The sequence below is a fragment of the Anastrepha obliqua genome, chromosome 4 (genome assembly GCF_027943255.1).
Source record: "Anastrepha obliqua isolate idAnaObli1 chromosome 4, idAnaObli1_1.0, whole genome shotgun sequence".
In the NCBI taxonomy this organism is placed as follows: Eukaryota; Metazoa; Arthropoda; class Insecta; order Diptera; family Tephritidae; genus Anastrepha; species Anastrepha obliqua.
In genome coordinates this window covers 58,196,145-58,223,944 of record NC_072895.1, presented here as the reverse complement: position 1 = coordinate 58,223,944, position 27,800 = coordinate 58,196,145, and the positions used below count along the sequence as shown (strand labels likewise).

The 27,800-nt window shown below is 36.9% G+C and overlaps 6 protein-coding genes across 14 annotated transcripts; 4 read left to right on the top strand and 2 right to left on the bottom strand.

Moving 5' to 3' along the window:
- Nucleotides 1-2,499: 2,499 nt before the first annotated feature.
- On the top strand, nt 2,500-4,792 carry LOC129243960 (NADPH:adrenodoxin oxidoreductase, mitochondrial). Its single transcript, XM_054881468.1, has 5 exons — nt 2,500-2,854; nt 3,337-3,709; nt 3,782-3,953; nt 4,037-4,357; nt 4,439-4,792. Exons 1-5 carry the CDS (start codon nt 2,628-2,630, stop codon nt 4,765-4,767), a joined length of 1,422 nt encoding a protein of 473 aa, XP_054737443.1. The 5' UTR covers nt 2,500-2,627; the 3' UTR covers nt 4,768-4,792.
- Nucleotides 4,793-4,919: 127 nt separating this feature from the next.
- On the top strand, nt 4,920-6,772 carry LOC129243962 (UPF0605 protein GA14893). The gene is made up of 4 exons (XM_054881471.1): nt 4,920-5,125; nt 5,189-5,603; nt 5,672-5,834; nt 6,321-6,772. Exons 1-4 carry the CDS (start codon nt 5,085-5,087, stop codon nt 6,626-6,628), a joined length of 927 nt encoding a protein of 308 aa, XP_054737446.1. The 5' UTR covers nt 4,920-5,084; the 3' UTR covers nt 6,629-6,772.
- Nucleotides 6,766-8,269, bottom strand: LOC129243963 (uncharacterized). The gene is made up of 4 exons (XM_054881472.1): nt 8,013-8,269; nt 7,654-7,956; nt 7,410-7,585; nt 6,766-6,903 (listed from the first exon to the last, which is right to left on the bottom strand). Exons 1-4 carry the CDS (start codon nt 8,106-8,108, stop codon nt 6,783-6,785), a joined length of 696 nt encoding a protein of 231 aa, XP_054737447.1. The 5' UTR covers nt 8,109-8,269; the 3' UTR covers nt 6,766-6,782.
- A 130-nt stretch (nt 8,270-8,399) lies between these two features.
- On the top strand, nt 8,400-16,009 carry LOC129243958 (uncharacterized). 9 transcript variants are annotated; one of them, XM_054881466.1, is made up of 12 exons: nt 8,400-8,740; nt 11,368-12,177; nt 12,348-12,793; nt 12,860-13,524; nt 13,584-13,949; nt 14,008-14,218; nt 14,298-14,467; nt 14,530-14,670; nt 14,879-15,046; nt 15,116-15,348; nt 15,414-15,548; nt 15,611-16,009. In XM_054881466.1, exons 3-12 carry the CDS (start codon nt 12,388-12,390, stop codon nt 15,933-15,935), a joined length of 2,820 nt encoding a protein of 939 aa, XP_054737441.1. In that variant the 5' UTR covers nt 8,400-8,740; nt 11,368-12,177; nt 12,348-12,387; the 3' UTR covers nt 15,936-16,009. The 9 variants fall into 9 exon arrangements, with proteins under 9 accessions (XP_054737441.1, XP_054737436.1, XP_054737435.1 ...); XM_054881461.1 differs by having other exon boundaries at nt 8,401-8,740; nt 11,368-11,929; nt 12,071-12,177; nt 12,348-13,524; XM_054881460.1 differs by having other exon boundaries at nt 8,401-8,740; nt 11,368-11,929; nt 11,988-12,177; nt 12,348-13,524.
- A 3,581-nt stretch (nt 16,010-19,590) lies between these two features.
- On the bottom strand, nt 19,591-21,328 carry LOC129243961 (putative serine/threonine-protein kinase STE20-like). The gene is made up of 4 exons (XM_054881470.1): nt 20,775-21,328; nt 20,278-20,715; nt 19,962-20,201; nt 19,591-19,872 (listed from the first exon to the last, which is right to left on the bottom strand). Exons 1-4 carry the CDS (start codon nt 21,088-21,090, stop codon nt 19,799-19,801), a joined length of 1,068 nt encoding a protein of 355 aa, XP_054737445.1. The 5' UTR covers nt 21,091-21,328; the 3' UTR covers nt 19,591-19,798.
- A 20-nt stretch (nt 21,329-21,348) lies between these two features.
- Nucleotides 21,349-24,157, top strand: LOC129243959 (N6-adenosine-methyltransferase MT-A70-like protein). The gene is made up of 7 exons (XM_054881467.1): nt 21,349-21,617; nt 21,686-21,994; nt 22,048-22,175; nt 22,241-22,833; nt 22,894-23,117; nt 23,204-23,327; nt 23,394-24,157. The coding sequence occupies exons 1-7, from the start codon at nt 21,455-21,457 to the stop codon at nt 23,842-23,844; spliced, it is 1,992 nt and encodes a 663-aa protein (XP_054737442.1). The 5' UTR covers nt 21,349-21,454; the 3' UTR covers nt 23,845-24,157.
- The last annotated feature ends 3,643 nt before the right edge of the window (nt 24,158-27,800 follow it).

The following is a 27,800-nucleotide window of genomic DNA, read 5'->3' as shown; positions in this document are numbered from 1 at the left end:
ACAGGGTTGGAAACTTGGTATTTATCGAAAATATTATGGACCGATATGGTTTAAATATTTTAAAAAATAATTTAAAAGAAAGCGCTACGAAATTAGGCCTTGGAGGAACGTTTATCTTCCAGCAGGATAATAACTCCAAGCAGACATCCAATATTGTACGAGAGTGGCTGTTATACAATGTGTGAAAACAGCTTAAAACACCGTCACAGTCCCCGGATACCAACCCAATCGAACATTTTTTGGGAGCACTTAAAGCGGCAAATACGTAAACATCCGATTAGAAATAAGGAACAACTGAAAAACATCCTTCAAGCGGAATGGAATAAAATACCACCAGCTGTAGCTGAAAGCTTGGTGAAATCAATGCCATCACGACTTAAAGCGATTGTAAAGTCTAATGGTTATCCTACCAAATACTAGGATTTTATTTTAATTATGTTTTTGATTTCCCAAATTAATAATATGATGAACTGTATACTTACTTTTGAGACATGAATTTTTATAAAGTTTAGTATAAAAAGCTATAATTTTGTTCCTTTTTAAAATTTTGTCATTATTTGGATTAAATATGATTTTTGTATTTCATTAATGTAAATAAAACACACTTTTAATATAACTTAGGCTGTTTGAAGGAATCGATTGGGGGGAAATTGAAAATGTGTCCGGTGTATACTTACTTCTGTTACTAACTGTATGACGCAATTTGCAAAAATTATAAATTGTAACCCCATTGATTAATTTTACGCCCCCCTGTGTAAACAACTTGAAACAGGAAAATGCAGTCGCTAATTACATACTTTGTTACAACGAAAAAACCAACAGAAGGGCTGGAATTTAGAACAATGCCTATTTTGGAATTTCTGGCAAACTATAATGTTTTTTTTAATGAAACTTGGTGGAGATGTTAGTGAGGTGTTAAGGAACACTCTTTATAACTTTAAATTAATCGGGAAATAATAATTTTTTAATTATTTACATTCAAAATGCCCTTGGGAACATCACTATAATTTGCCACATTACACTCTATATTTTTTAACATTTCACTATAAATCACCAAATATACACTCACACGCGTGTTTTTACCGATTTTTATGCTAATATTCTAATTATATCTATTAAAATTAAATGCAAATACATTTGCCTATGCAATCACATTCCAATTTTAAGCGCGAATAAGAAGAAGATTGGAATTACAACAGTATGGTGTTGCCGGATGCCTGCAAATGAAAAGAAAAATTAAGTACTTGAGTTTAGTGTTAATGATGGGAATGGGGGTTATTGTGCCTGCTTACTACATACACGCATATGACGTTTTAATTTTGGGTTCAATGGTTTTAACACGGAAAGGAGTTTTACGCAAAAATACTGTGCATTGCGTAGCCGGAGTTGGACTGATGAGGGTTATTTTTTTTGAAGTGCGGCCGAAGGCCGCCCACGCGAAAAAGAGTTCTACGCAAAAATACTGTGGATTGCGTAGCCGGAGTTGGACTGATGAGGGTTATTTTTTTTGAAGTGCGGCCGAAGGCCGCCCACGCGAAAAAGAGTTCTACGCAAAAATACTGTGGATTGCGTAGCCGGAGTTGGACTGATGAGGGTTATTTTTTTGAAGCGCGGCCGAAGGCCGCCTACGCGATAAAGAGTTCCACGCAAAAATACTGTGTTAATTAATTTAATTTAATTTTAATTACTTTATTATTTTTTGTGATACGCTTAATATCATTGTTTTTAAGTTTAAATGAGTTGTATGTTTTTATTTTCAAATTTATTTCTCAACTTTAAATTACAGCAAAAAATACTGCAATTTTACAATGAACCTTGCACTGAACATCCCTGCGTGCGAACTTCGTTTTCATTTCAGGTGTATGGCAACACCAACTTTTCGCTAAATTATAGAACTTTAACATTAAATTACTTAAAAACTATAAGCCTCCGGCAGGTTCTGTTTTCAGTTTTAAGATGGGGATACACCCCTCTATCACCCCCTTTTTACCGTTTTTTCCAAAGCGATAGGCATTATACTAAATTCTAGCCAACAGAAGCCCTAGATAATTTAATAAAACCCGACAGATAGGCTGTGCATACCAGACACAGTATCTGGCATATCTCCTGACGAGAGCATTTTTGGTCCAGTGATGTCAATTATTCATCATGAATTTTATTCCTAACTTCAATTTGAGTTTTTATATGGTTTGTACTTATGGAGTGAATTTTCACTGTACACTAATTTTACGTTTTTTGTAATCAATATGAATTGTTTTTGTTTTATAAATAGTAATGTTATATGGATTTCATTATTATTTCTTTTGCACGGTTTTGGGAGAACATTTAGAGTCTTTTTTTACACGACTTTTTAAATTGGATGCATTTTTGACACAATTTTTTTTGTACGCTCTTTAAGGAAACATATCTACCATTGGACAGTTTGTACAAACCAATTTAATACCATTTTAAAAAACAGCTCCAACACCCTGGCGGAGAATTGCAGAAGCACTTTCACAATCAGCTGTGCCATAATCATATAAAATTTACGCCGGTTTTTTATTGTTTATTTGTGTATTCCATTCATAAAAAGTAAATTTTTCCAGCATTCATATTTTGTGAAACTCGTAGATAACTAAATCAGCAAAATGCTGATACCCGGAAGGCTTTTGGGGTTAGAAAACGTAAAGAAATTGTGGTTGAACGCTACTAAGAATGGATTCAGCAGCACAGCCGGTTCTAGTGCAAAAAAACGAATTTGCGTAGTTGGTGCCGGTCCAGCAGGTTTTTATGCTGCACAGTACATACTAAAACATCTGAGCGGCAGTGCTGTGGACATAATCGAAAAATTGCCAGTTCCATTCGGTTTGGTACGGTAAGATGAACATTCAACATTAAGTAAAATTAACTATATTCGCTTGTATATTTGATAAGTTCAAATTAAAACTGGTTTGACAGCGGAGCACTTACATCTTCTCTAAAGCTTACTGGCTTCCTTCATAAGCGAATGATGTAGACAACCCCTTATCAGTTGCCAGAAGTTTTTTGAGCTCGATTATTAATTTGTAACAATTTTTTTTCAGTTTGCGTGTAAATTTGTCAGTTTAAATAGATCCGCATAATATCATATTGGTCATTCTGGCAACCTAAAACTAGTTGTTGCAGGATTAATGATCGTTCATTGATTTGCTCAGCTGTTTTTGCTACACTCATACCATTCAAGTTTTCTCTTAATATGAGTAGTAGGAACTTGCATACTTTGTGAAAGAGGTTCACTACGGAATAGGGAGCATAGTCTCATTTAATCTGGCTACAACGCTTTATGTATTCTATAATCTACACATTTTGTTGTTACAGTTATGGCGTTGCACCCGATCATCCCGAAGTGAAGAATGTAATCAATACCTTTACAAAAACCGCTGAGCACAAAAACTTCAACTTTTATGGTAACGTGGCACTAGGCAAAGATGTAAGTTTGCATGATTTACGTGAACGTTATCACGCTGTTCTGCTTACGTATGGAGCAGACCAGGATCGTCAGTTGAACATACCTAATGAGAATAAACCAAATGTGCTGTCCGCACGAAAGTTTGTGGCCTGGTACAATGGCCTTCCCGGAGCACATAATCTAAATCCCGATTTGAGCGGAGAAACTGTGGCAATTTTGGGCCAAGGCAACGTAGCTGTGGATGTGGCGCGTATGTTGCTCAGTCCAATGGATACATTGCGGGTTAGTAAATTTGTATTAACGTTACTTTATGTTTATCGGCCGAATTACTATATTTATTTATTTTAATCATAGAAAACAGACACCACTGAGCATGCACTGGAGGCGCTCTCGCGCAGCAGAGTCAAGCAAGTTTATTTGGTTGGCCGACGAGGTCCTTTACAGGCCGCATTCACCATAAAAGAATTGCGCGAAATGTTGAAATTACCGAATGTACAAACGTTGTGGAAACCCGATGATTTCACAGGCAAGATCTAATTTGAGTTTAAAATGCGCAAATAAGTAGGTACATTGCAAATATACATATATGTATGTGTGTTTTATAATTAGATGTTCCCGCTGAATTACCGAACCTGCAACGTCCACGCAAACGACTCACTGAACTTATGTTGAAAAGTTTGTCAGAACAACCTGCCATTAGCAGCAGCAAAAAGTTTTTCTTGCCTATATTTTTGCGTGCACCCAGAGCTATTGGCGAGAATGAAATCGAATTAACTGTTACTCAGCTACAGAATAACGTGGCTGTGCTGACTGACAAAATTGAACGTCTTCCTGCCGATTTGCTACTTCGCAGCATAGGCTACAAATCCACATGTGTCGATGGTGGCATTTGCTTCGATGAGCGCAAGGGATGTGTGTACAATGAAAACGGTATGTATTCATATAAATAAAAGTATTATGGAAATATTTCTATTTACATAAATATTTATACAATCCTTGTATTTTCGGTAGGTCGCGTATTAAAAGACGCTGTTAGTAAAACCGTGGATAAAGGTCTTTATGTGGCCGGTTGGTTGGGTACAGGTCCTTCGGGTGTAATTTTAACGACCATGAATGGTGCTTTTGCCGTTGCCAAAGCAATATGCGATGATATTTTGTCGAGTGAGTTGAGCATTGCCGAAGCTAAACCCGGCTTGGATTTTAACAAATTTCAACGCGTCGTTACATGGTCTCATTGGCAGCGCATAGATCAAGCTGAAACTCAAGCGGGACAGGTAATGGGCAAACCACGCGAAAAATTTGTGGATGTGGAAGAAATGCTCAAGGTAGCAGGGCTTTAATTAGTAAGATATACAAATTTATTATATGGTAAAGGGAAAAGGGTAGGGTATAAGTGAAAAAGTGAATGTCAAAAGTTATTTTTTGTATATTTATTTTTCTAATGTTTTGCATTTTAATACAAAATTATAGAAAATGTTTAACTAAAGTCAAAAAATTGTATTGTAAAATAATAAAGGAAAAAATATATATGGAATGTGAAAAATTTGTGCAAAATTTTCAAGTGCAAAAATTGGTAACAAAACTTATATTGGGAGGAAAACTTATAAATTCGCAATAATTTACAAAAAGGAAATAAAAACCGACACAAGTCTTCATTATGGATTTGACTATTTCTCCAGAACCGCATTTCATTCCGGGGTAAGTTTTCTTCTAATTGCTTCTAAGGCCTAACATTACCTATTTCACCAAAATAATTTCCAGCTACACTGGGCACTGCCCACAATTTCGTTTTCGCGCTGGCAAGACCTATGGTAAATTAACACATAAACTGCTCATTGATCCCTGTGTTATACACGCGCCTGAACTAATTGTAACGCCCTCAAATCGGCCACCAATTTCGTTGGAGTGTCCTACCGCACATGAGACCGAGCTGCTGAACAAACGTGAAAAGTTTGTAGATCCGGTTTATCGCCATCCTATCATACCCGGCTATGACGGCTTTGTACCCAATCTCGCATCCAAATTTGGCAAGCGATATATTGCGGCCGCCACAGCTGGCATGGCCGAGCACGAGTTATTAATGGATCAATTGCGCTGCGAGCACAGAAATCTTCTACATCGTGATCTTTTAGGCAGTGGTTTGGGTATGTTTGAAAGGAAACTGAATGAGCGTTTGGTGAGGGAACAGAAGGAATCTATTTGAAATTTACCAATGAACCAATCTTTGCATTGTTATTATTTTAGCTTCCCTATACTCATTACCGTTCACCATTAATACCGGTCAATGGACGTGCAAAAGCCTTTAAAAAACTGGACTGTAGTTTTGTGGAAAAGAAAGAGCCTTACTCCAAGTTTACGGTGCCACATTTTATGGAAAATGACGACGAGGAGAAATATATTGTTAATGGTAGGTTTTTGGGCACGTGCTGAATTTGACCAAATATTGTGGGTATTTAGCGCGTCTAGCGTTAATTAAAGCATTTAATAGTTGGCTTCTACCTTAAAGTTCTTTCATTTCCCACCTGTTGCTGTTTATTTAATTGGTTGCTATGGCCCACATTTTATCAACTGACATATTTCAGAAGCGATTTTTTTCATTGAAGTACTAGAAAATTCCAATTAAATACTAGAGATAATTACATAGCTGCAATCTTCATTCAGAGTATTATCGATCTAACGGCTCGTTTAAATTTCTATCAAATTCGTGTAAACGTGTAAAGATTAAAATTTTCTGTTGTTTTTGGTTTAAGAATGCATAGAAATGTCATATTCTACGCGTAACTGCCAATTTTATAATAAATTGTTCCAAATCCTTTAATATAAAAAAATAATTTTTATATAATATTTACATAATACATACATTAATATATGCTATTATATTTACATTTTCCAGGTTACGGTGGTCACATACCGATGGCGTTGACGCGTTTTGGCGAAACTAGCAAACAGTTGACGAATAGCGCTTTGTGTGAATTCACTAACAATTACCATCACAGACGAAGTGCTGAATGGTGCCCACAAGAGAATGCCGGTATTGCCAGTTCGTGCTCGAATACTGGACACTTTGTCATTTATCATCGCACAATTGGCATGGTTCCTAGCTATGCAGGACATGTGCCTGGTGAAGCGTTCACATTTGGGCGCACCTTTGGAGATGCGACCGTAGATGCGAAACATTGGTTAGCTTTGCATAAAGATTAGTTAATATGAAGTACAAAATTATGTACATATGTGTGTTTGTACTCAAAGAAATTTTTATGATAACTTCCTTTATTTTATGAATCTTCGTGTGTTTTAAATCCAGTAATTTGTATTTTTAAAATTAAATGTGATTATGTAAGTCTATATCTCTTTCTTATTCGTGTAGGTCCAGTTTCTTTTGCAAATCAGAAATTTCTTTTAACAATTTATTGGAGTCCTCCTGATGTTTGAGCCGTTTTTCCTTTAATGCATCTGTGAGCCGTTGATGTGTAGTGCTGTTTAACATAAGAGCAAATTTACTATATTTAGAAGAAGACGCCAGCTTTAGTGGTTTTCAAAAAAATAATGTTTTTGGCATTTTTTAATACCGCGTGAGGAGTTATAGTATCAATACAAGATAAACTAACAAATGGGAAGCAAAATTATGACCTTTTTTAACTTTAGGACAGTTCTTAAATTACTGGAATAAACTAAAACACCGGCATACATACAACATATCGTTGCCGAAATGCACATAACCTTTTTTACTTTTTCTAGGCCACCTGAGTATTAAAATACCGAATTAGCTAATACAAAAATAATTTTGTTCATGGCTGTACAGTTCCGTAAGACAACGGAAAGTTTTTTTATAGCTTATGTGCATTTTGATAGCGACATATAGCAGTGCTTTAGAACTCTAAGAAACAATTTAGAAAATATTAAAACGCTTATTGCTAAACTGCAATATTACATGTTTTCTTATCTACCCTGCTTGTTCAACCAAACTTTTTTAGTTACTTACTTCTGTTCCAATTTTAATGAATTTAACATTTTCACTTCAACCTTCAACGCTTTTATCTTTCCTTCTAAGAGTGAATTTTTATTTTTGGTGGCTTCTTCAAAAGCACTGAGTTCATTCTTCGAACTTTCAAGAGCAGTTTTCAGCGTTTGTAATTTCGCCTCCAGTTCAATTTCAGACTATAGAGATATAAGTTAACTTCTCGTTATTTTTTATTATCGGTATTATATTAAAATCAGTAAATTACCATATCGGCCAATTTATCGGTTCCGAGCATAATTTCCATTTTCTGTTTCAATGTGTCACGCCAATCTACATAATCCCTTTGGAAATTTCGCAACACTTCATCGTCTCGTTGCCCAGTCATTTTAAACCTCTCAAGTTCACCTTGCATTCGTTGTCTAAAGTGCTGTGATAAAATCTCACCGTCCACATTACCAGTTGTCAATGTAAATATTTCTCTAAGGCATCTGTCTTTTCTTTTTTGTAAATCTTTATTTGAAGCTTTCAATTTTTCGCAAGACGCTTCAACCTCGGACACTTCATTCATCTATTAAAGAATAAAATGCTAATACAATGAGGAAGTTTGTATAACTCTTTGTTTACCAGCTGAGCAACAAACTGCTCTAAAAAAGCCACCAGTAGTGGGTTTTCTACTAAATCGTCGTCATTTTCGGCAATTTCGATTTTCGGAAAATCCATTTTAAAATTGTATGCACTTAATTGAATTTTAAATCCAACAAACAGTTCTTCTAACGGAAGCGGAAACAAAATGGTGAACACCTAACTGTTTACTACTTGTAAGTAAGTGCTGACAAAATTATCGAGTGCTGCCACCAGATATGTAGATATGTACTAATAAATATTGAGCTTCCCCGCAAAGAGATGATGTACATATGTATATATGTATAAAAAGGAAAAGTAGATACAACGAAAGAAAAGGAAAGCAAGCGTACCGCATAACGAAATCGGAATGTGAGTGAACGAATATAGAAATTTCAACACTAGTTTGTGTTCAACAATATAGACGAAATGCAGTTAGAATAACAATCAGAGGACAAATTTCGGCCGAAAATTTGTGAAATAAAACTAAGAATGTAGTGAAATGAAAAGCGGTTCGTAAATATATAAAAAGTGAATGGTTCGCACTTCATCAAAGAACGACGAGTCTTAACTTTACAACGAAAAAAAAGTATTTAATTACAGATGAAAAAAACGCAAGAAGAAAATCAGCAAAGTGCGTTTTTATCTGTACCTGCTGCAATTGGTCAAATTAGGTGGAGTGAATAAAGTAAAATAGAATACAAACCAGAGTGCGTGCCAGTGTTGCATATGTAAGCATACAAGCAGTGTAATAGCGGTAAATAATCGGCCGCAAAAAATTTTATTTATGTGGCAATTACCAAAATAGTACGCAAAAGTACAGCATACAGTTTCATAATTAGAATTTGGCTATGTTTTTTTTTCGATATAAAAAGTGAAAATGTCGGTATAATCGCGATTAAGTACTTGAGCATACAAATGAGTGCGTGTGGGAGTTTGTATGTGTAACAAGCGGTTGTATACACTTGTTGTCTCACTTATGCGGGCACTTGTTTACGTTTGCATTGGCGTTGGACATTGCAAAATGCCAAGAGGTGAATTCACTAAGAAGATACTCTCGCAAATATAATAGGCAAGAGAAATTTTAATATATAGGTGGCAAAAGGGAATGCAAAACACAAATGAGTGTGTGGTTGAAATGAAAATCGTTAAAATGCGTGGAACGAAAAAATGCAAAGAGAAGATGAACTAAGAAATATTTACAATTGGAACAGGAGGGTTGCTGTGAAGTAATTTGCAATGGCATTAAATTATATAATATAAGTACGTTCACATATGCAGTAATTAGCAAGAAATCAACGTAATTAATCTAACCCTTCACATATGGCAGATTATCTACAAAATAGACAATCAGCTGTCGAAAGGTTTTTTTTCATAGAAATTGCTTTGGTGGAATATTTTGGAATTTTGATTTGTAATAAACCATTGGAGGAAACAGTTGTCACACGCTTTTTTCTGTAATATAAATGCATCATTAATAATATTTAATAAAAATTGTATTCGAATTATGTCTACAATCCTGTTTACTTTGCCGGCATCCATTTTATTTAGTTTTTCTCTGACGTTTCTCTTCACATTCATAAAAATAATTATCGATAACACAGGGTTTTATATAAAAAAGTATAATAAAAATCTAGTATCATTTTATAATCTCAGATTTCGGGAAAGAAATTTTGTATGAGTAATCTCGCTTTTTAATACAGATTGGGAGATAAGCACGAAAAAGTAGATAATCTACTTATATGTATGTGAACGTATTATATACTCCTAAAATTGCTGCAAACTTAATATTTTTATATTATATTATTAAATATGGTAAATTTTTTGTGTAATAATACAGTTTAAGGTGCACATGGCAAAATGATCCAAAAAATGATTTTTGCCCGTTAAAATGTTATTAACAGAAAACAGTTTTATATTGTTGCTCTTTTCAAACTTCACTTTCTCTTTATGCAAGGTAATATATTTATATTATATTTTTTACAAAAACCCGACAAATATTAGCATTAAATTAAATATATTGCTAATAAAATTGTATACAATGTTTGCCTGACGAATGAAAAATTAATTAAATGATGCTTGGTAATGCCGTAGCCGAATGGGTTGGTGCGTGATTACCATTTGGAATTCACAGAGAGGTCGTTGGTTCGAATCTCGGTGAAAACAAAATTAATAAAAACATTTTTCTAATAGCAGTCGCCCCTCGGCAGGCAATGGCAAACCTCCGAGTGTATTTCTGCCATGACAAAGCTCCTCATAAAAATATCTGCCGTTCGGAGTCGGCTTGAAACTGTAGGTCCCTCCATTTGTGGAACAACATCAAGACGCACACCACAAATAGGAGGAGGAGCTCGGCCAAACACCTAACAGAAGTGTACCCGCCAATTATTTTTTTTTTTTTAATGCTAATATTTAATGTATATATATATATATATATATAATTGGCGCGTACCCCCTTTTTTGGGTGTTTGGCCGAGCTCCTCCTCCTATTTGTGGTGTGCGTCTTGATGTTGTTATTGTATGTTGTATTTAATGTAGTGATAGGTAAAATATAAGGTGTTAGAGACTCAATTGCTTAATATTGCATTATTTATATATCTCATATAAAATAACATTTTATCAGAGATATACGGGCAAATCAATATACTAAAATATAATTTTTTAAAAACAAGCGCCGCTGCCAAAAATTTGGAATAAAAAATCGTGCGATTCAATGTTCACTAAAAAGTATTTTATCAGACATATCGTCCCCTTAGTATAACAATAGCCTATGTACTCATAGGCTATTATTTTTTTATTGAATTTTTGGATTCTCCATCGTCGATTTTATATGTGGTAAAAATTTTGTCAAATTCTAGTTCCACAAAGTGGGTCAAAACGTCAGTCAAAAAATAATAAATATTTACAGTCATAACGAGATTTGAGTGAGAACAACTTTCGACAAAAAGTTTGAAATTCATTTTCTCAAAACATCAAAAAATTTATAGGCTATTTTAATACGATATACATGCAATCAACACATTACCAAGCATCATTTAGCTAATTTTTCGTTCGGCACACGAACATTGCATATATTTGTATTAATAATATATTTAAATTATCGGCAATATTAATCTTTTTTTTTCTGGTAAATGTGGAAGAGTCAAACTTCACCACCTCTAAATGTATTTACTTTCGGGTATTTAGTGATCGAAAAGATCAACATTATAAACGTGTTTTTTGTTAATATCTTTTGCACAGAGAAACAAAATCGGTTCGCTTTTTCAGCATTTTAATAACCAATACCCATACGTTTTTTACTTGATATATTACTTTTTTTTTAACATTCGTTGAAATAAATTGTTTTATTCGGTTTTAGTTAGTACAAAGAGAGTACTATCCTTCCGAATGCAACCCTAAGATAGGCAAAGTGAAAACAAAGCACGGAAAGTTTATTGTATGTCGTACTTCGCTTACTTCACTACAATTCTACGTCGTTGCAGTGAAAATTTTTGATTCCTTCATATCCTGGGAGTTATGCTAAAGTATATTAAAAAATCACCTATTAAAAACAGGTGAATGTGAATTCATCTTGAAAACATAGTAATAAAAACATTAATATGTAAAATTTACCGTGCTGAAAAATTAGAGGCATAAAAAACAATTGAAAACTTTTTCTGATCAAGGAGAACCGCATATGCGGTAAAGACCATGATTCCATCTCGCTTGTGTAAACGTTAAATTTGGTCCACGTATCTCGCGTAGAATCGTATCTGATAAGCGAGCATAAGTGCGACTGTGAAAGTGTGATATGCGAATTGATAATAAGTAAAAAGTGAGAAGAGAGAAGAGAGAGGAACGCAGTTGGAAGACGAAGGCGCCAAAACCAAATAAAAGTGTACACAAAATGAACATAACAAAAATAAACCAGCAAAATAATCGTAAGAAGTTATTTTACATAACATAGTAGAGATATTAGTGTATAGAATATGATTATAGATTTCAAAGTTACTTTTTCATATCCGATGCATCAATTCCCTACTGCTATCTTTCCTTTCACAAATGGAATAACTGGAAAATAGTCGAAAATATGTAATTGTTACGAATGTGGTGATGTAAACAGTGAATAAATAAGAAACAATACTACAGCAACATAATAAAGTAGCCCCGAAAAGCAAAACATAAGCAGGTGAGAACCGATAGTCCTCAAACCCTAGTGTGTAAACAAAACGTGATATAAACGCTATCATTCAATTATTGCATACCGTTATGAATTCAAAAAAAAAAAATTATATTGCGGATCTCTTTTAAAGTTTCATAAAATCATGTACGATTAAATGAATGTTTTTGCCGTTTTAGATAAAATATTTCTCTTTGAGATCTTATAAAAGTGCATAAAATGGAAGTAGAAAATAGGCCCGTGGAACAGCCTAAATGTAGTGGCGATGCAGGAATGTCCAATCTATCTGCATCATCCACTGGTATTCCGGAAATTGAATCAGTCGAAAACAGCAATAAATATCAAAATAGTAAATCCACAAATAATAAGTTTGAATTGACCGCCGAAAATGCGAAAAAAATACAAAATAATCCAGCTACCGTATCCAATGCGAATAATACCGATAAAAGTGGAAACACATTAGATGCTTCCCTGAATCCAGAAGTAGCGTTATCTAAAGTTGTAAATGCTTGTGCTACTACTGAGACTATTAGTGAAAATGATAAAAGCTCCACATCAACTAATAAATTAGACGGAACGCAGCTATCATCTACTATAAAGAAAGCACTTGTAGATGATAACGATGGTACTACTACTATAGAGTCGAATGCAGAAAACAATTCTAAAGATAATAATTCGTCACTACCTTTAGATGATTCACAGGATGACGATGAAGATGATGAGAGCCAGAAAGAAGTAGCGTCCACTGCTGATGATGATATTGATAATAGTCTTTCACCTTCAACACAGTCTCAAACACCGCCGCCTAAACTACAAGTAACAGCAAAGGCTACAAATGCGTCGGTCGTTGCGGCGATGGGTGTTGCAGCATCAATTGTTGTGGCTGATGCGGGTATTAGCGCTGCCATCCCAGACACAATTCTCTCACCACCCAAGTCAGAAACACAAACGGATGACGCTAATACGGCAACTTCGTCCTCATCCCCAGCATCGGACTCCCAACTTTCTCCGATGACTGCATCTGTCTCGGCAACGGCGCTAACACCCACGAAACAACCAGAAGCGTCTGATATTGCCACCACTGTTGACACTGGTAAATTAAATATCGCTAGATCAAAGTCATCAAAAATAGCCACTAAGAGAGTTGCTTCGTCTAAATTGCCTAGTGACGATGGCGGTAGTAGCGTTGGTGGTAAACGCGTTGTACAACCCATTAATGTGGTCGCCAACGGAACTATACCCAAATCTAGTGGGAAACCACAGATGTCAGCCATGAATAAAAAATTGAAAGAGAAAACTACACGCGCTCCAAGACAGCGCAAGCAAAAATCAACCGTGCCGATATATGAAAGCGAGGTATTAGAGTTTAATTTTGTTATTTTTCAGTTCCTTACATTTTTTCTATTAATTTTTAGATAAGCGACAATAAAACAGGTATTAAATTATGCATAAAGAAATCAGATTCGTCAGGCAATTTGGCTGCCTCTACAGGTGCCTTAACGCCGCCCGTGACTGGAAAGTCAACATCAACGCCTGCAACAATTAATGCACCGAAGCAGACGAGAAAACGCTCACGTAAATCGAAATCGAAGGCGAAGGTTGATAGCGATGAAAGTGAATTTGAGTTGACATCGGTTAAGCGAGGAAAGAATAGGGCCGGCAATTCAGAGCGTCAAAAGAAAGTATCATTTACTGGCATCGAGGAACAAGGTGAAAAACACCGCGCGACTATCGAACAAGGCGACTGGGGTGCCCGTATACCACCGGAACTACTTTTTAAGGTATGAATTCAACCAATCATTTTGAAGAACTCATTTACATATTATTTTAATTGTGCAGATTTTCGAAATTCTAATAGACCGAGAGGGTTGTTTACCAACACTTTGTCGTCTTGCACGCGTTTGCACATTATGGCGGAACGTTTCGTTAACACCATCATTGTGGAAAAGTATGGATTTATCCACATGGATAAAGGACAAGTATCGTACCGAGCTGAAGCTGAAATGGTTCGTAGACAATCGCTGCAGCGAATGTACAGAATTGAATGTTGGTAAGTATTCAAGAGACGATCCTACACTTTTTTTAACATTGAAGATATGTATTTCTTTAATTGAACGTGCTTTTTGTAGCTAATTGGAAAATGTCAGATATAAACTGTTTTTTAAACAAATTGGCGGTTGGATGCCCGAATTTAATAAGCATTACTTTGTCTGGTTGGAAAGGTTTCACTTCGGGTCAATTGGCTTATCTAACGGAAAATATGCAAAAACTGCAGCGGTTAGATTTAAGCTCCATCAACGTAAGTTGGAAATGATAACAACTTAATGAGTAATTATTAATTTAATAACTTTTGCCCCTTAGGTGGAAATGAATGCGAGTAAGAGCGCAGTTGGCCCACAATCTCTTTGTATTGCATTACGAACAATGAATAGTCGCTTAACGCATCTATATTTGGCACATAATCGATTGGCAGGAATCCCCCAGATAGTCTCAACATTGGCTGTAAGAACAACAGATTCATTTTTTGTTTATAAACAACCTAACCTTATAATATGTAACGTCCCTATTAATTTAAAAGGGCAAAAGCATATGTATAAGTTAGAAAGGTTTTTTAGTAATCATACACTGCTAAACAATTGGTGGCGGAATTCACCTTAGTAATTACGAGGTAGTCATTCATATTAATAAATATTTCCAATTTATTCGGCAGACACATTGCCCCAACTTGGTGAACTTAGATCTCTCCAATGTTAACACCCAAGCGACTTCACACGGAATTTTTCATATTGAGAAGCTCCAGCACGGTTGTCCCAAATTAAAAGTGTTACGCGTCACCAATTCACATATAACATGGAGTAATGCAACTTTACAGGAAACGGTAAGCCTAAAATGTGTAGTATTAAATGTAGTTTTATAAATTTTCTTTCATATTAATATCAACTAACAGATGGATTCACCTGGCTTCCCCGAACTTGAGGAACTTTCCGTAGCAGCTTTAACTGATGAATGCCGTGTCTTCGGCGATGACCACTTGCAGCGCATATTGAAAACTAGCTCCAAACTGAAACTCTTGGATGTACGCGGTTGCGCACGCCTCACACACGAAAGTCTCATACGTCTACCTGCGTGGGATATCAAGCATTTATTTTTGTCTTTCTGCTCAGTGACGCGCGATGTTGGGTAAGCTTTTTGATAAATTTCACTCTTAGTAGAATTAATATTAATATTATTGGTTATTTCTATAGTTCTGGCCTCGAACTTATCGCTTCGAAATGGGCACACAGTCTCATAGAATTAGACTTAGCTTGGGCGAATGTGCAACAGCCGTTAGATAACGCATTACGTGCATTGGCGGAAAAGGGTAGTGAATCCCCTTTAGCGTAGGTTCAATGCCATATATGTAATAGTGACAATAATACCAATAGCTTTATTTTAATTTCAGGCATTTGAATCTCTGTGGTTCATCGGTTTCAGATGAGGCAGTTAAGGAAATCCTTGCAAATTGTGCGCACATGAGTTCAATAAATTTGTCTTCATGTCGTGGTCTGCCGCGTGGCGTCAAACGTCTCATGCAAGGTCAACAAGAATTGCAAGAGTTGCGTGAAGTGCTCAAGGTGCAAATGAAAGTTAAGTTACCAGCTCAAATAAAGCTAGAGCAAGAAGAAGAGGAGCGACGGCAGCGTGCGCAACAATGTGGTGCTTCTGCTGATGGTGATAATGGTGGTGGTGTTGGTGGTGAAGGTGATGGCGGTGGTGGAAATATTTAATCCAATTGATATTAAGACGATTAATTTTTATTGGTACGAGTAAAACAAAAAAGCTCACAAAACAAACAAAAAAACTTACATCATTAAACAAAAAATCATTTATTAACGCAAAGAGGATAAATTCGTAGCTTAAATTCAAAACACGAACGCAATTGTGAAACTTTAAATAAAATTAGATTTTAGAAAGGACGGTGACTATGTTGAGTTTATTCTAAACACATGTGAATGTCTGCCTCAAAAATGCAAGCCGGCGCGATTCCATTGTATTACTTTCTTCGAGACGCCCTACGATGTGCAAGTTTTTCTGCTGCTGGTGGCAGAAAGACACTGATTAAATTTATTGCATTTTAGCATTAAATCCGAAGTAAAAAAATTTCTTTTATAACTTCCAAATTAAACATAAATTGTGTTATCATTAAATTATTTGGATTTATTTTAATACTTAACTTATATGTGTACAATATATATAAAATACATATATGTACAATATTATATATATTGTATAATTTAAGTAATGCTTTAAGTCAGATCAAATCGCTGCACCGCTTGCTTATTGTATTTTTTTATTTTTATTTTTTTTGATGTATGATTTTATACTACACACATGCAATACACTCACTAAGACTCTGAAATCCCCGTTAGCATTAACTTAGTTGTATGTAATTTTGACACAAATTTCGAAGAAAACTTTTAAACTTGGTTTAGACGTTAAATTTGTAAAAAAGAAAATGGTAATGCTTACTTTTTCTAAAGGCGTTAAACCTTTTTTTTTAATTAGAATGAAAATTAAAAAACATGCAAGAGCACTTTTTAAAAGAAAAATCAATTTAATATTGTTTAAAATAATAAAAAAATGCAGTCGAAAATATCGATTCATTTAATGTCGATATTCGAACTGTGTGAAATCAGTCAGTTGTATTCTACATACATATATTTAAACTTCAATCATACTATTATACATAATTTTAATTATTTTATATATACATATAAAAATGTTTGCAATTGAAAAAGTTTAATAATAAATGAAATCAATAAACAGAAAATGTTTACAAAATCTCAACTGAAATGATTTTTTGTTTTTTAGGAAATTGTTTAACCAACGTAACACAATGGATTGAGTTGTATTTTTTAACGCAACGTTAAAGGCAGCAACAATAAATTCAAGTTTTATTTAAACACAAATTTAGTATGAAAACGGTAAATTTGTTGCTGAAGATTCGATTTTTATCATGCTTTGGTAAAAAACATACTTCACTTTACTCAAAGAGAGATTTCACTAAAAAGAAACATTTTTAAACAACAAAAGATTTGGTTTTTTGTTAAGTGAATAGGAATAAGATATGTTGAGTAGGCGCTCAGATAAAAACTTATAAAATGATAACTCACTTTTACTATTAAATATGAAAATAGTTGATCATTTAACGGATTTCTCATAATACACTAAAGCTGAAAAATATTTAGTTATTACGCAATTAGCTCAATATTTGTATTTGACTGTACTCCCAGTTTCTTTTAGAGCGGAATGTTTCTATTTATCACGAAATTTTGCAATTAAATACAGAATAAAAATACCACAAAGAAATTACTGGTTCATGTTAGAATAAATCGTTGGAAAATATATACATATATCTTATAAAATAGAATTAGTTTGCTTTTACGAGCTTAACATCCATCCGCCAAATAAAATAATATTTTTGAGGTTTTCAATTAATTAATTAATGGTATGCTATATTTTATTAACTATGAAAGATCATATTTTTATTGAGCTGAGAACGTTGTAGGCAGAGAAAAATAAAAGAAAATGCAATTAAGCCACAAAAACACCAACAATTCTTGAATTTGTAAATAAATAATTAAAATTACGCAAATAGTGCAATTTGCAAAATTAAATCCACATATTGCTTTTCTAATTTTCTCACTTTGTTGTACACAACCAATGAATATATAAATAACGAAAATTGTTAACAATAATACTATTGAATAAGCAATTAAGAATGAAAAATACATAATATTTAATTGAAATAAAAGAGACATTTTAAATACAGATCTTGTTTATTTTTATTAAAAGTTATGTGTAGCTGGACTTTGGTACTTTGATATGTACTTGTGAGGTAATATTTTAAACAATGAGCCATCGCGACCACTAGCAAAACTGACAGTAAATGGAAATTAATTAAAATCATATTTAATATATTTTTTTATAATTATTAATAGTATACAGGGTCCGGCACTCGAAGTGTAACCAATAGAAAGGCCACAAAGTTTGTTTGAAAAATTACTTTTATTCACTTACAAGTAAGAAATGTGTGAAAATAATACAAAATTAAGAATCGATTTACTTTTGCTCGATATGACCACCTTTCGTCTTGTCTATGGCCTTGCGACGATCCAGAAGCGAATCGCAAGCTGCCCGAATGTGACTTGCAGGTATTTTGGCACACTCGCGGACAATGGCTTTTTGCAGCGCCTCGAGACTGGTGAATCTTTAAGTTCTGACCTTGCTCTGCAAAATGGCCGAAAGAATAATCCATCGGATTCGCGTCTGGAGAATTTAGATATTCTTGGTTCACTGGAGCTTTGTGACACGGTACCGAGTCCTGTTGAAACGTCCATGGTCTGCCGCCGAAGCCACGGCTTCGAAGCAACCTCCAGAATACTTTCTCGATAATATTTCCCCATTTACCTTGACGCCAGGCTTCATGAAAACGATTGGAGAGCGCCCATCTGCGGTTACAGCGGCTCAAACCATTACCTGTGGCGGGTGCTGCCTTCTGGTGACCAATCGCTGACACAAATTCTTGTGTGAAAGGTCGGTCAAATAAACCCTATCGTTTTGGGAGTTTACGAATTGCTCAATTTGAAAAATTTTCTCGTCAGAAAACCCAATGTTCGGAAATTGACCGCTTTTCGCCAAGCGAAGTAACTCCTTCGCTCTCTCAAGTCGGACTTGTTGCTGCTTTGGTGTGAGATCATGCACCTTATGGATGTTGTAAGGCTCGACTTTGAGATAATTTTCCAAAATGCTGCGGATGGTACGGTCAGATATTTGATATGATTGGCACTTCGTCGGAGATTTCGCTCAATTTGCTTCTTCACTTTTATAACCATTTCTTGTGACGTTGCAGTCTTTTGATGACCACCTCCATGTCGTTTTGGGATGCTACCAGTATCATTGTAACGAGTGATGGTGTGATAAACAAAAACTTTATTTACTTTAAGGTGCTCGGACTCACGAACAATCACTGGTTGTGATTTTCCAGCCAAATATAATGTCATCTCACCAGGCCCGACGAGAGGGGGGGAGATCGGGTACTTTTTCCCCCGGGCCCGGAGTTCTCAGAGGGGCCCGGACTCGAGATTATACGTATTTATATGAATTAGACATTATTGGAAAGGGCCCGCATTTGCAATTTTCCCCCGGGGCCCGGATATGCTCTCTACGGCCCTGCATCTCACTATTCCGTTTGAAATCCTTTACTGATATTTTTCGCATTTACTCTCGGCAAAATGCTTCCGCGCGTTTGTAAACAATACTCTGGACTGTCATTTAGCCAACTAATAGACAGCTGATATCCGTGCATCAGCTGCGCGAGCGATCCGAAGTTGGTTACATTTCGATTGCCGGACCCTGTAATATGCTGTAAGTCGCATCATCTATTTACCAAATTTAGAAACGTTTTATTTGATAGTCTTTCATATTCTCTCTTAGAGGCATTGCGTAAGTACATATAATTGAATTTTGGATTTATCATGGCTTTAAAAACTAAATACAAACTATAGATACTTTGTAATTGTGTTCATACATACATATGTATGAGTATGTATGCATGCTAATATGGCTTTCATGAAATATATTAGTTTAATTAAAAGTCCCAGTCCCAATCATTGCTGTTTACGTTCATTTCGCTCAAGTCGGTGCAAAGGCCGAGACTTTCATCTAGAAACACAAATATAAAGAATTGACTCAAAGTGGATATATACCTATACATATGTACTTAGATTCGTAAGCATTTCGAAAACACATACCACGCAATTGCGAATAGTCTTTCGTTTCTAAGCCGAAACGCTGCAACTGATCAAAAATGCTTGTGTGTCGACATTGTTTGAAAAATGAGTGATTCAGGAGCTGTAGCGCCGTCCAACGACTGGATGGTCTTTTTTCCATACAAATTTCTGTCATTTGATGGAACTCATCAGAAAAAACGCGCTGACAGTAGATTTGTTGCGCCTGCCTAATTGAATCTGAATCAGTGCTAGCAACTATTTCTGTAAAAATGCAATGCAAACAAAAATTAAAAAATAGAATTTTAAATAAAAATCACTATATCAGATACAAGCTTACCAATCATTTCCTCACTGGCAGGGCATGTTGATCGATCCAATAATGTTGGCACATTGCCGCGCACTTTTTCGGTGAACATGAAAGTTGGTTGCGCGTCAGCAAACGGCTCTACTCCATTAGCTAGTTCGCAACATGTTATACCAATCGAGTAAATGTCAGATTTTTCTGTGTAGCCGATTATATTCTGTTCGAGCACTTCCGGTGCTAACCAGTTAAGACTACGTGCGCTGCAGGGAGCTAGCTTATGTAATGCGCTGATACGTTCTCCATGCGCCACAATGCTCGTACATTCACGGAAACCTGCTAGCACAGCTTTTGTTTGGTTGAGCAATATGTGACTGGCACGAATGGAGCGGTGGATGTAACCGCGCCGATGTAGATACTCAAGACCAGATAGAGCATCTCGCATTATTAGCGCAACAAATATTTCGGGAAATCCTAGTGCAAGGCGCAAAATAAGTAAAACCAGTGTCTATAAATTATCGTTAGCCACTTACCTGCACGGAAGCAATTGGCGATTGTGTCCTTGCAACTACCAAAGCCCATGAGTGGCGCTATCTGGAACAGCTCATTTCCATATACAAATGAGGTATAGAATGTGTGTAGGTTGGGATGATTGAACTGACGCATGATAAGTAGCTCATCACGGACCAGTAAGCTCTCTTCTTTGGTGGCCTTATCCATGCGATACTTCTTTACGGCGATATGTTGTCCGTTGGGTAAATACTGTGCCAGGTAAACTGTGCCAATGCCATTGAAGCAACGTGACAGTTCCACTTTCAAATCGTAATCCTTTGGATTAAAACCAAACATTGCGTTGTCAACTTTTCTATTTTTTTTCGCGCACAAGACTTTAGCCAATTAAGTAATTCCTTGCCCTTTGCAATTCTTATTTTGTGCTTTTTGTTTTTGTAAATGGGCTTGATGCTTTCATCGGACAAAAGCAAAAAAAACATACATTTTTGTTATTGTGTCTCTTTTCTTCTTCTTGTCTATAAGAAAATAATTACGCATACTGTGAATACTCAAATTTGCAGAAGAAGAAACCGATCTGCATCAATTGTTTTCTTTCTACACATCTAGCAGTTTATATTTTTGTCAATTCATTAACATTTAGCTGCTAGGTGACTATTTCATATTTTTAAAAGAGGTTTTTGTGTTGTGTTTCGGTTGTACGATGGCAGATGCATGGGATGAAATCAAAGCAGTAAAGACCAAACGTAATACACTGCGAGAAAAGTTGGAAAAACGGAAGAAAGAACGTGCCGGCTTGCTGTCTTCGTCGCCAAATAGCGTCGTTGATACAGCTAAGGATTCATCTAACCCACCAATAGAATTAGGTATGAAGCAAAAATTTACATCAATTTGCATTACTGGAGTACGTAACTACTAATCTTCATTCACTCAGAGGCAGATGCTGAAGCTGAGAAGGCGGTTTTGCAGGCTCTCTCTTCCACCACACTTGTGCTTCCCATTATTTCCACACAATTAATAGAAAAAGTTGCAACATTTTTGGATAAAACACCTGCACAGCAAGTAATCAATTACACTCTGAACAAATTAGCCGAACAAGGCGCTATTAACATTAAGAGTGTGACAATTGGAAAAGATGTGGGCTGCGAAGTAATTTCCGTAGAAAATAATATAGTGTTAGATTTATATAAAGAATTAGTTAACGATGGCTATGTGGGTATGAAAGAAGAGTTAAAACGTAAATGTAAGTGTCTACTAAAACTCTATAAGTCACTGGCTCATGAATTTATTATACAGTTGATACAAATGATGATGAGAACGAGGACTGTAACCTTAATAAGGTGTTGAAAACTGAAGTCAATGTCGGCCCGATTGCGCGCAAAGATACTGCCGGAAGTGTAGCGGATGCATCTGATGATATAATGGTTTGTATATAATAACCACATGCCCCTTTTTTATGTTACCCAAAATCTCTAAATCAAATCTATAGTCGCTTCTCTCAATGCCATCAACACGTGAGAAGCAAAGTAAACAAGTTGGTGAAGAAATACTGGAGCTGCTAACTAAACCCACTGCCAAGGAACGCTCCGTTGCCGAAAAATTCAAATCGCATGGTGGCGCTCAAGTGATGGAATTTTGTCCGCATGGCACCAAGGTTGAATGTCTCAAGGCGCAACAAGCCACTGCAGAAATGGCTGCGAAAAAGAAACGAGACCGCAAACTAGAAAATGCTGTTGCGAGGAAAACCAGTAGAGATACAGATGAGTCAAATGCAGTAAATAATATCGAAGAAACCGCGAATCAGGCCGATGCAAACTCGACATCAGATAGTAATGGCAAATCCAGCCCAAAGGAGGCAGAAATCGATTCTAAGGCGATTGATTCGGGTACAGAAGATGGCGAAATTGTTTCGGAAAATATTAGGGAAGGTGAAGCTGACTCTCAACAATCATCGGAGGAATCAATAGAGACGTTAGATACGTGTACCAAGTTGCATTTTAAAAAAATTATACAATCACATACCGACGAATCTCTTGGTGACTGCAGTTTCCTAAATACTTGCTTTCACATGGCTACATGCAAGTAAGTGCAGCGTTTACTAAGCAGAGAATTTTAATCGAATTTATAAACCCTTTTTCCCAGGTATGTTCATTACGAAGTTGATACGATACCGAATATCAACACTAACAAGCCAGTTGATGTTAAAACTAAACTTTGTATTAAACGAAGCATTGACCCTAGCGTGACTTTATATCCACCGCAATGGATACAGTGTGACTTGCGTTATCTGGACATGACGGTCCTAGGAAAATTTGCCGTAGTCATGGCTGATCCACCATGGGATATACACATGGAATTGCCTTACGGTGAGTGAAGAATTGTAATTAATGAAATAATGTATGTATATATTGTATATGTACATTTTGTGTTTCTTATTGTAATGCAATAATAGGTACAATGTCAGACGATGAGATGCGTCAGTTGGGCGTACCAGCGCTGCAGGATGATGGGCTTATATTTTTATGGGTTACTGGTCGGGCTATGGAATTAGGACGGGAATGCCTAAAGCTATGGGGGTGAGTTCCAGGTTGTTATAGTCATATACATTTTTTTAAATAAACTTCTTTCTTTCTGTTCTTAAGTTACGAAAGGGTAGACGAACTCATCTGGGTAAAAACAAATCAATTGCAACGAATTATACGTACAGGACGTACCGGCCATTGGTTAAATCACGGCAAAGAACACTGTCTGGTTGGCATGAAGGGCAATCCGAAGAATCTAAATCGTGGGCTCGATTGTGATGTAATTGTAGCGGAGGTGCGCGCCACTTCGCATAAGCCCGATGAAATATATGGCATCATTGAACGCCTCAGCCCAGGTACACGTAAAATTGAACTATTTGGACGTCCACACAATGTGCAACCGAATTGGATTACTTTGGGCAATCAATTAGACGGTATTCGGTTAGTTGATCCAGAATTAATAACACAGTTTCAAAAAAGGTATCCCGATGGAAATTGTATGTCACCAGCGGCAGCTGCCGGAACGACTGGTCCAGCAACCACTAATCCAGCAAGTGCAGCGAAAAATTGATTCTGCTATTCATTTCGGTTCACATTCGGTTAATATGTATTAGCAGCCATGAATATCAATTAACAAAATAAAAATATGAATAAGTAAATGTATGTACGTATTACGTAGTAAGAAAAACACAGCATTAAACTACAATGGTCAATTGAAACATTTGATTTAAGTTACATACCTCACGCTCGTTTTTTTAATCCTTTTTTTTATAAATTTTGTGTATATGTATAAGAATAGTCTGTACTAATTTGAACATATATATCATATTACTATATTAACGTTAGTTTAACTGGATAACAATGAATAAAAATGCTAAAAGTAAGTGCAGTAGAGCTTAACTCGTTTTGGCGTGATGATAACGCTGTGAGTATAGAAGAACAAAAACTGTGTAAGCACTAGGTGCTCCACTGGCGATTTTCTCTCAAGACTGCGACACTAAGTGTATTAGCGAATGATAGTAAGTCAAAGGTGGTTGGTTTGATCCCTACTGTATATACGAAATTTATATAAATTAGATATTGTAATTGCTTCCTTACAGACACTGACAAAACTCTTTGAAACAAAAGATCTTTTCACAAAAATATCGTCTCAATGCCCAGTTCAATTTACATATTTATTTACATACATACGATACCTACGAGGTGCGTTCAAAGCATAAGGTGAATTTTCAAATTTCGCGGGCTACGTACATTCGACTTTCGATTCTTATTTTTTATGTTGCTACACTCGTCTCGAAGATATGTTCACGATTTTAGCAATGTAACATGTTTAGTTTGTTTGTGAGAGGCACAAATATGACAAGTGTTGTGCGTGTTCGGCGAATTTCTGCTATCAGAAAAAAAAGTGGATCAAAGAAGTTGCATCAAAAAATAGAGTTAAGAGCTCAAAAACACTTGAACTGTTGACAGTGGCATACGGTGAGAGTACTCTGAGTCAAAAAATGTTTACCACTACAAGCTTTTAACAGAAGGTCGAGAAAATGTGAATGACGACGCTGGCTTTAGACCCCCAGCACATCAATAGCCGATAAAAATGTTGAGAAAGTTGTTATGGTGAATTGTCGAATCACAATTGGAGAAGTTGCTGAGGATGGCGGCATATCGGTTGACTCATGCCATGCAATCTTTTCAGAAAAATTGAAAACGATCCAGATTTGCTTAAAAGGGTCATAACTGGTGACGAATCATGGGTATATGGTTATGACATCGAAGTCAAACCCAATCGCCCCAATGGAAGAGTCCAAGAGAGCCAAGAGTCGATAGCAGAAGATCGCCGAATACACAAGCAAACTGAACACGCTATATTGCTGAAACCGCTCTTCGAGACGAGTGTACAAAAATAAAAAAAATAATAATCGAAAGTCGAATGTACGTAGCCCGCGAAATTTAAATGATATATTGTATTATTGATGTATACTTTAAAAAATATATTCATAATTGGGCCGGACCTGTGTATAAATCCTAATGTTTTTACTGTTGTCACAGCATAAATATTCCCTACAAATGTTTCGTAAATGCTGTTGGAGTGTTACGAGGCTTGCTATTTATAGGCGTGGCCTAAGAATGCGATTGGGCAGTTACAAACGGGTTTATTGTTCAAAACAAAAACATTCTTCATGGCGATCAACACACTTTTGCATGCGTTTGAATAAATTTTCGACGCACATTGTCCAGTCGCGTTTTTTAAATTGTATCGGAGCCAAGTTGAACACACCTGCTTTACCACAAAATGATCATGCAAAACCTTATTGATGCTCGTCATACTGATGCCCAAGGATGCCTCAACCTCACGACACGTGGCATGACAATCTTGATAATATCGCATACAGCATTGATATTTTCTGGCACAACAACTACTTTTGAACAACGTTCCTTGTTGTTGTTGTTGCAGCAATAATAAACCCTGCCAGTGTAGTGTAAATTACAGGTCGTCTTCGTCTAGGTAGGCGGGTCTCACGGGGGAGCTGGAGCTCTTCATCTGCTTTAGGCATTCGGGGGTCTGAAGCTTAAGAAGGTGGTAAGTGTCTCCCGATGAATGTCGTTTATTGTCTGTATAAACAATGACTGTTTGCTGAGTAGTTTGTTATGCTCCTTTACTGGGAGAATCTGCACCTCGTTGCGGTGATATCAGGAGGCAACCTGGTTGGCCTATCGCCTTAAATGTCGATAGCAACATTTCTTTGCCTTTGCCCCAAGTACTGCCGGTACGCGATTTGAGGACCTTGTTGCGATTTTGGACTTTAGCGGTAGATACGGTCGCGGGCGGAGAGCGAACTATCGAAGGTTGCACCCAAAATTTTGGGATTGTTAGCAGTCGGAATTGGTATGTCTTCGACTTTTACATTGAGTTGCAGTTTGACCTCCTTTGTCCAGGTGGTAGAGAGGGTCGCCGTGGACTTTGTGTGGGAAAATTTTAGGTTCCTCGCAGTGAAGAAGCGAGAAAAGTAGGCGAGGTAGTCGTTTACCTTGGCGCACAGGCCATTAATGTCACTGCCCGACGTCATTTTCGTGCGGTCGTCAGCGTATGAGACCAGGGAAACTTCATCTGGGGAGCTTCGATATATAGAAGTTGTACAGCAAGGGTGAAAGGACATCACCATGCGGAACACCTTGCTTTATCTTCCTCTGTTTGGATGTTTGGTCTCTAAAAGACACTGACGAGTGTCGACCGCTCAGATAGTTGGCGGACCACCTCTTCAGCTCTGGCGGGAGTGTCGACTGTAAAATGTCATCTAGTAACGTGGAATGGCTGACAGTATCGAAATCTTTCTTCAAGTCCAACGCTACTAGGACAGTCCTCCCGCAGGGGCGGTTTTGGTTAAGTCCGTGTTTTATCTGGGCGTTTATGACGGTGAATGATACTGTGGTGATACTGTGTACTCGTCGGAAGCCATGCTGATGTGTGACTGGGGCCAGGTGTTTCGTGAAGAGTGAGAGTAGGAGGGCCTTAAGTGTCCTCACTACTGGGGAAAGAAGAATTATCGGCCGATAAGATTCGCCTTGGTTGGCGGGTTCCCCAGGTTTGAGTAGTGGGACCATTCTCCCTGCTTTCCACTTGTCAGGGATATTGAGAATGGCCGAGGACAGATTGAAAGCCCTTGTGATAAACCCTGAACCCAGGTGTTTCAGCATCAGCATGTTTAGTCCGTCAGGGCCAATGTCTTTTGATGATTTGGTTTTGTTGATGACCCCCTGAACCGCATCACAAGAGAAAGTAAGTGGCGCACTGTTGTTCGTTAGTTTGTGCTGCCATATGGTGGCACGACGCTTGTATCTTTCGACGTGAGGATACAGTGTGAATAGCCTGCTAAAATAGCTCGCACATCTCTTCGGGTCCGACGAAGTGTAACCGTTGAAGCTGATGTCCACCTTATCGTTGGGCCTCGTCGGGTTCGACAAGGACCTTACGGTGGACCAGAGTTTACTCAAACCCGTCCTGAAGTTACAGGTCTTCAGGTGCTCAACCCATTTGGTCCTTTTGTGTTAATTTACCATCTGCCGGATCTCCGAATTGAGATCCCTTATGCGGGGATCCCCGGGCTCGACCTGGCGTAGGTGGTCACGTTCGGTTGGTAAACTGGCTGTTTGGGCTGGGAAATTAGTATGTATGTCCTTGAGCCTTCCAGCAGGGATGAAGCGAGCCGCAGTAGCTGTGAGCATCTTTCGGAATGCGCGTTCGCCCGCGCGCACATCAGTGGGGATGGGAAGAGCGGCGAAGGTGTCCTGGCTCTGAACATGTCGAGTGTCGCCCTACTGGTGAAGCTAATAGTACAGTAGAAGCTGCTTCGAATGGAGGTGGTTACATTTTTTAAACAAATTGGTACCAACAAAAAATCCAAAACACGATTTATGTCCGATAGCTAACATGGCGGATATCAAGTGAAACTACCTTCTAAAAATTATTGTACCATGGTTATTATAATAATCATTATTAAAGAGCACGAATTAGAGAGTACAGAAGATGGC

Coding starts and splice junctions, on each gene's coding strand:
- LOC129243960 (XM_054881468.1), top strand. CDS start 2,628: ATGCTGATACCCGGAAGGCTTTTGGGGTTAGAAAACGTAAAGAAATTG. Junction 2,855..3,336: donor GTTCCATTCGGTTTGGTACG/GTAAGATGAACA, acceptor TTGTTGTTACAG/TTATGGCGTTGCACCCGATC. Junction 3,710..3,781: donor GTCCAATGGATACATTGCGG/GTTAGTAAATTT, acceptor TTTTAATCATAG/AAAACAGACACCACTGAGCA.
- LOC129243962 (XM_054881471.1), top strand. CDS start 5,085: ATGGATTTGACTATTTCTCCAGAACCGCATTTCATTCCGGG. Junction 5,604..5,671: donor GGAAACTGAATGAGCGTTTG/GTGAGGGAACAG, acceptor TTATTATTTTAG/CTTCCCTATACTCATTACCG. Junction 5,835..6,320: donor GGAGAAATATATTGTTAATG/GTAGGTTTTTGG, acceptor TACATTTTCCAG/GTTACGGTGGTCACATACCG.
- LOC129243963 (XM_054881472.1), bottom strand. CDS start 8,108: ATGGATTTTCCGAAAATCGAAATTGCCGAAAATGACGACGATTTAGTA. Junction 7,586..7,653: donor CCGATAAATTGGCCGATATG/GTAATTTACTGA, acceptor ATATCTCTATAG/TCTGAAATTGAACTGGAGGC. Junction 6,904..7,409: donor TCATTAAAATTGGAACAGAA/GTAAGTAACTAA, acceptor TATGTTAAACAG/CACTACACATCAACGGCTCA.
- LOC129243958 (XM_054881464.1), top strand. CDS start 12,388: ATGGAAGTAGAAAATAGGCCCGTGGAACAGCCTAAATGTAGTGGCGAT. Junction 14,219..14,297: donor ATGTACAGAATTGAATGTTG/GTAAGTATTCAA, acceptor TGCTTTTTGTAG/CTAATTGGAAAATGTCAGAT. Junction 14,671..14,878: donor AGATAGTCTCAACATTGGCT/GTAAGAACAACA, acceptor TTTATTCGGCAG/ACACATTGCCCCAACTTGGT.
- LOC129243961 (XM_054881470.1), bottom strand. CDS start 21,090: ATGTTTGGTTTTAATCCAAAGGATTACGATTTGAAAGTGGAACTGTCA. Junction 20,716..20,774: donor CGCCAATTGCTTCCGTGCAG/GTAAGTGGCTAA, acceptor GCCTTGCACTAG/GATTTCCCGAAATATTTGTT. Junction 19,873..19,961: donor AGACTATTCGCAATTGCGTG/GTATGTGTTTTC, acceptor TTGTGTTTCTAG/ATGAAAGTCTCGGCCTTTGC.
- LOC129243959 (XM_054881467.1), top strand. CDS start 21,455: ATGGCAGATGCATGGGATGAAATCAAAGCAGTAAAGACCAAACGTAAT. Junction 21,618..21,685: donor TAACCCACCAATAGAATTAG/GTATGAAGCAAA, acceptor TCATTCACTCAG/AGGCAGATGCTGAAGCTGAG. Junction 23,328..23,393: donor GAATGCCTAAAGCTATGGGG/GTGAGTTCCAGG, acceptor TCTGTTCTTAAG/TTACGAAAGGGTAGACGAAC.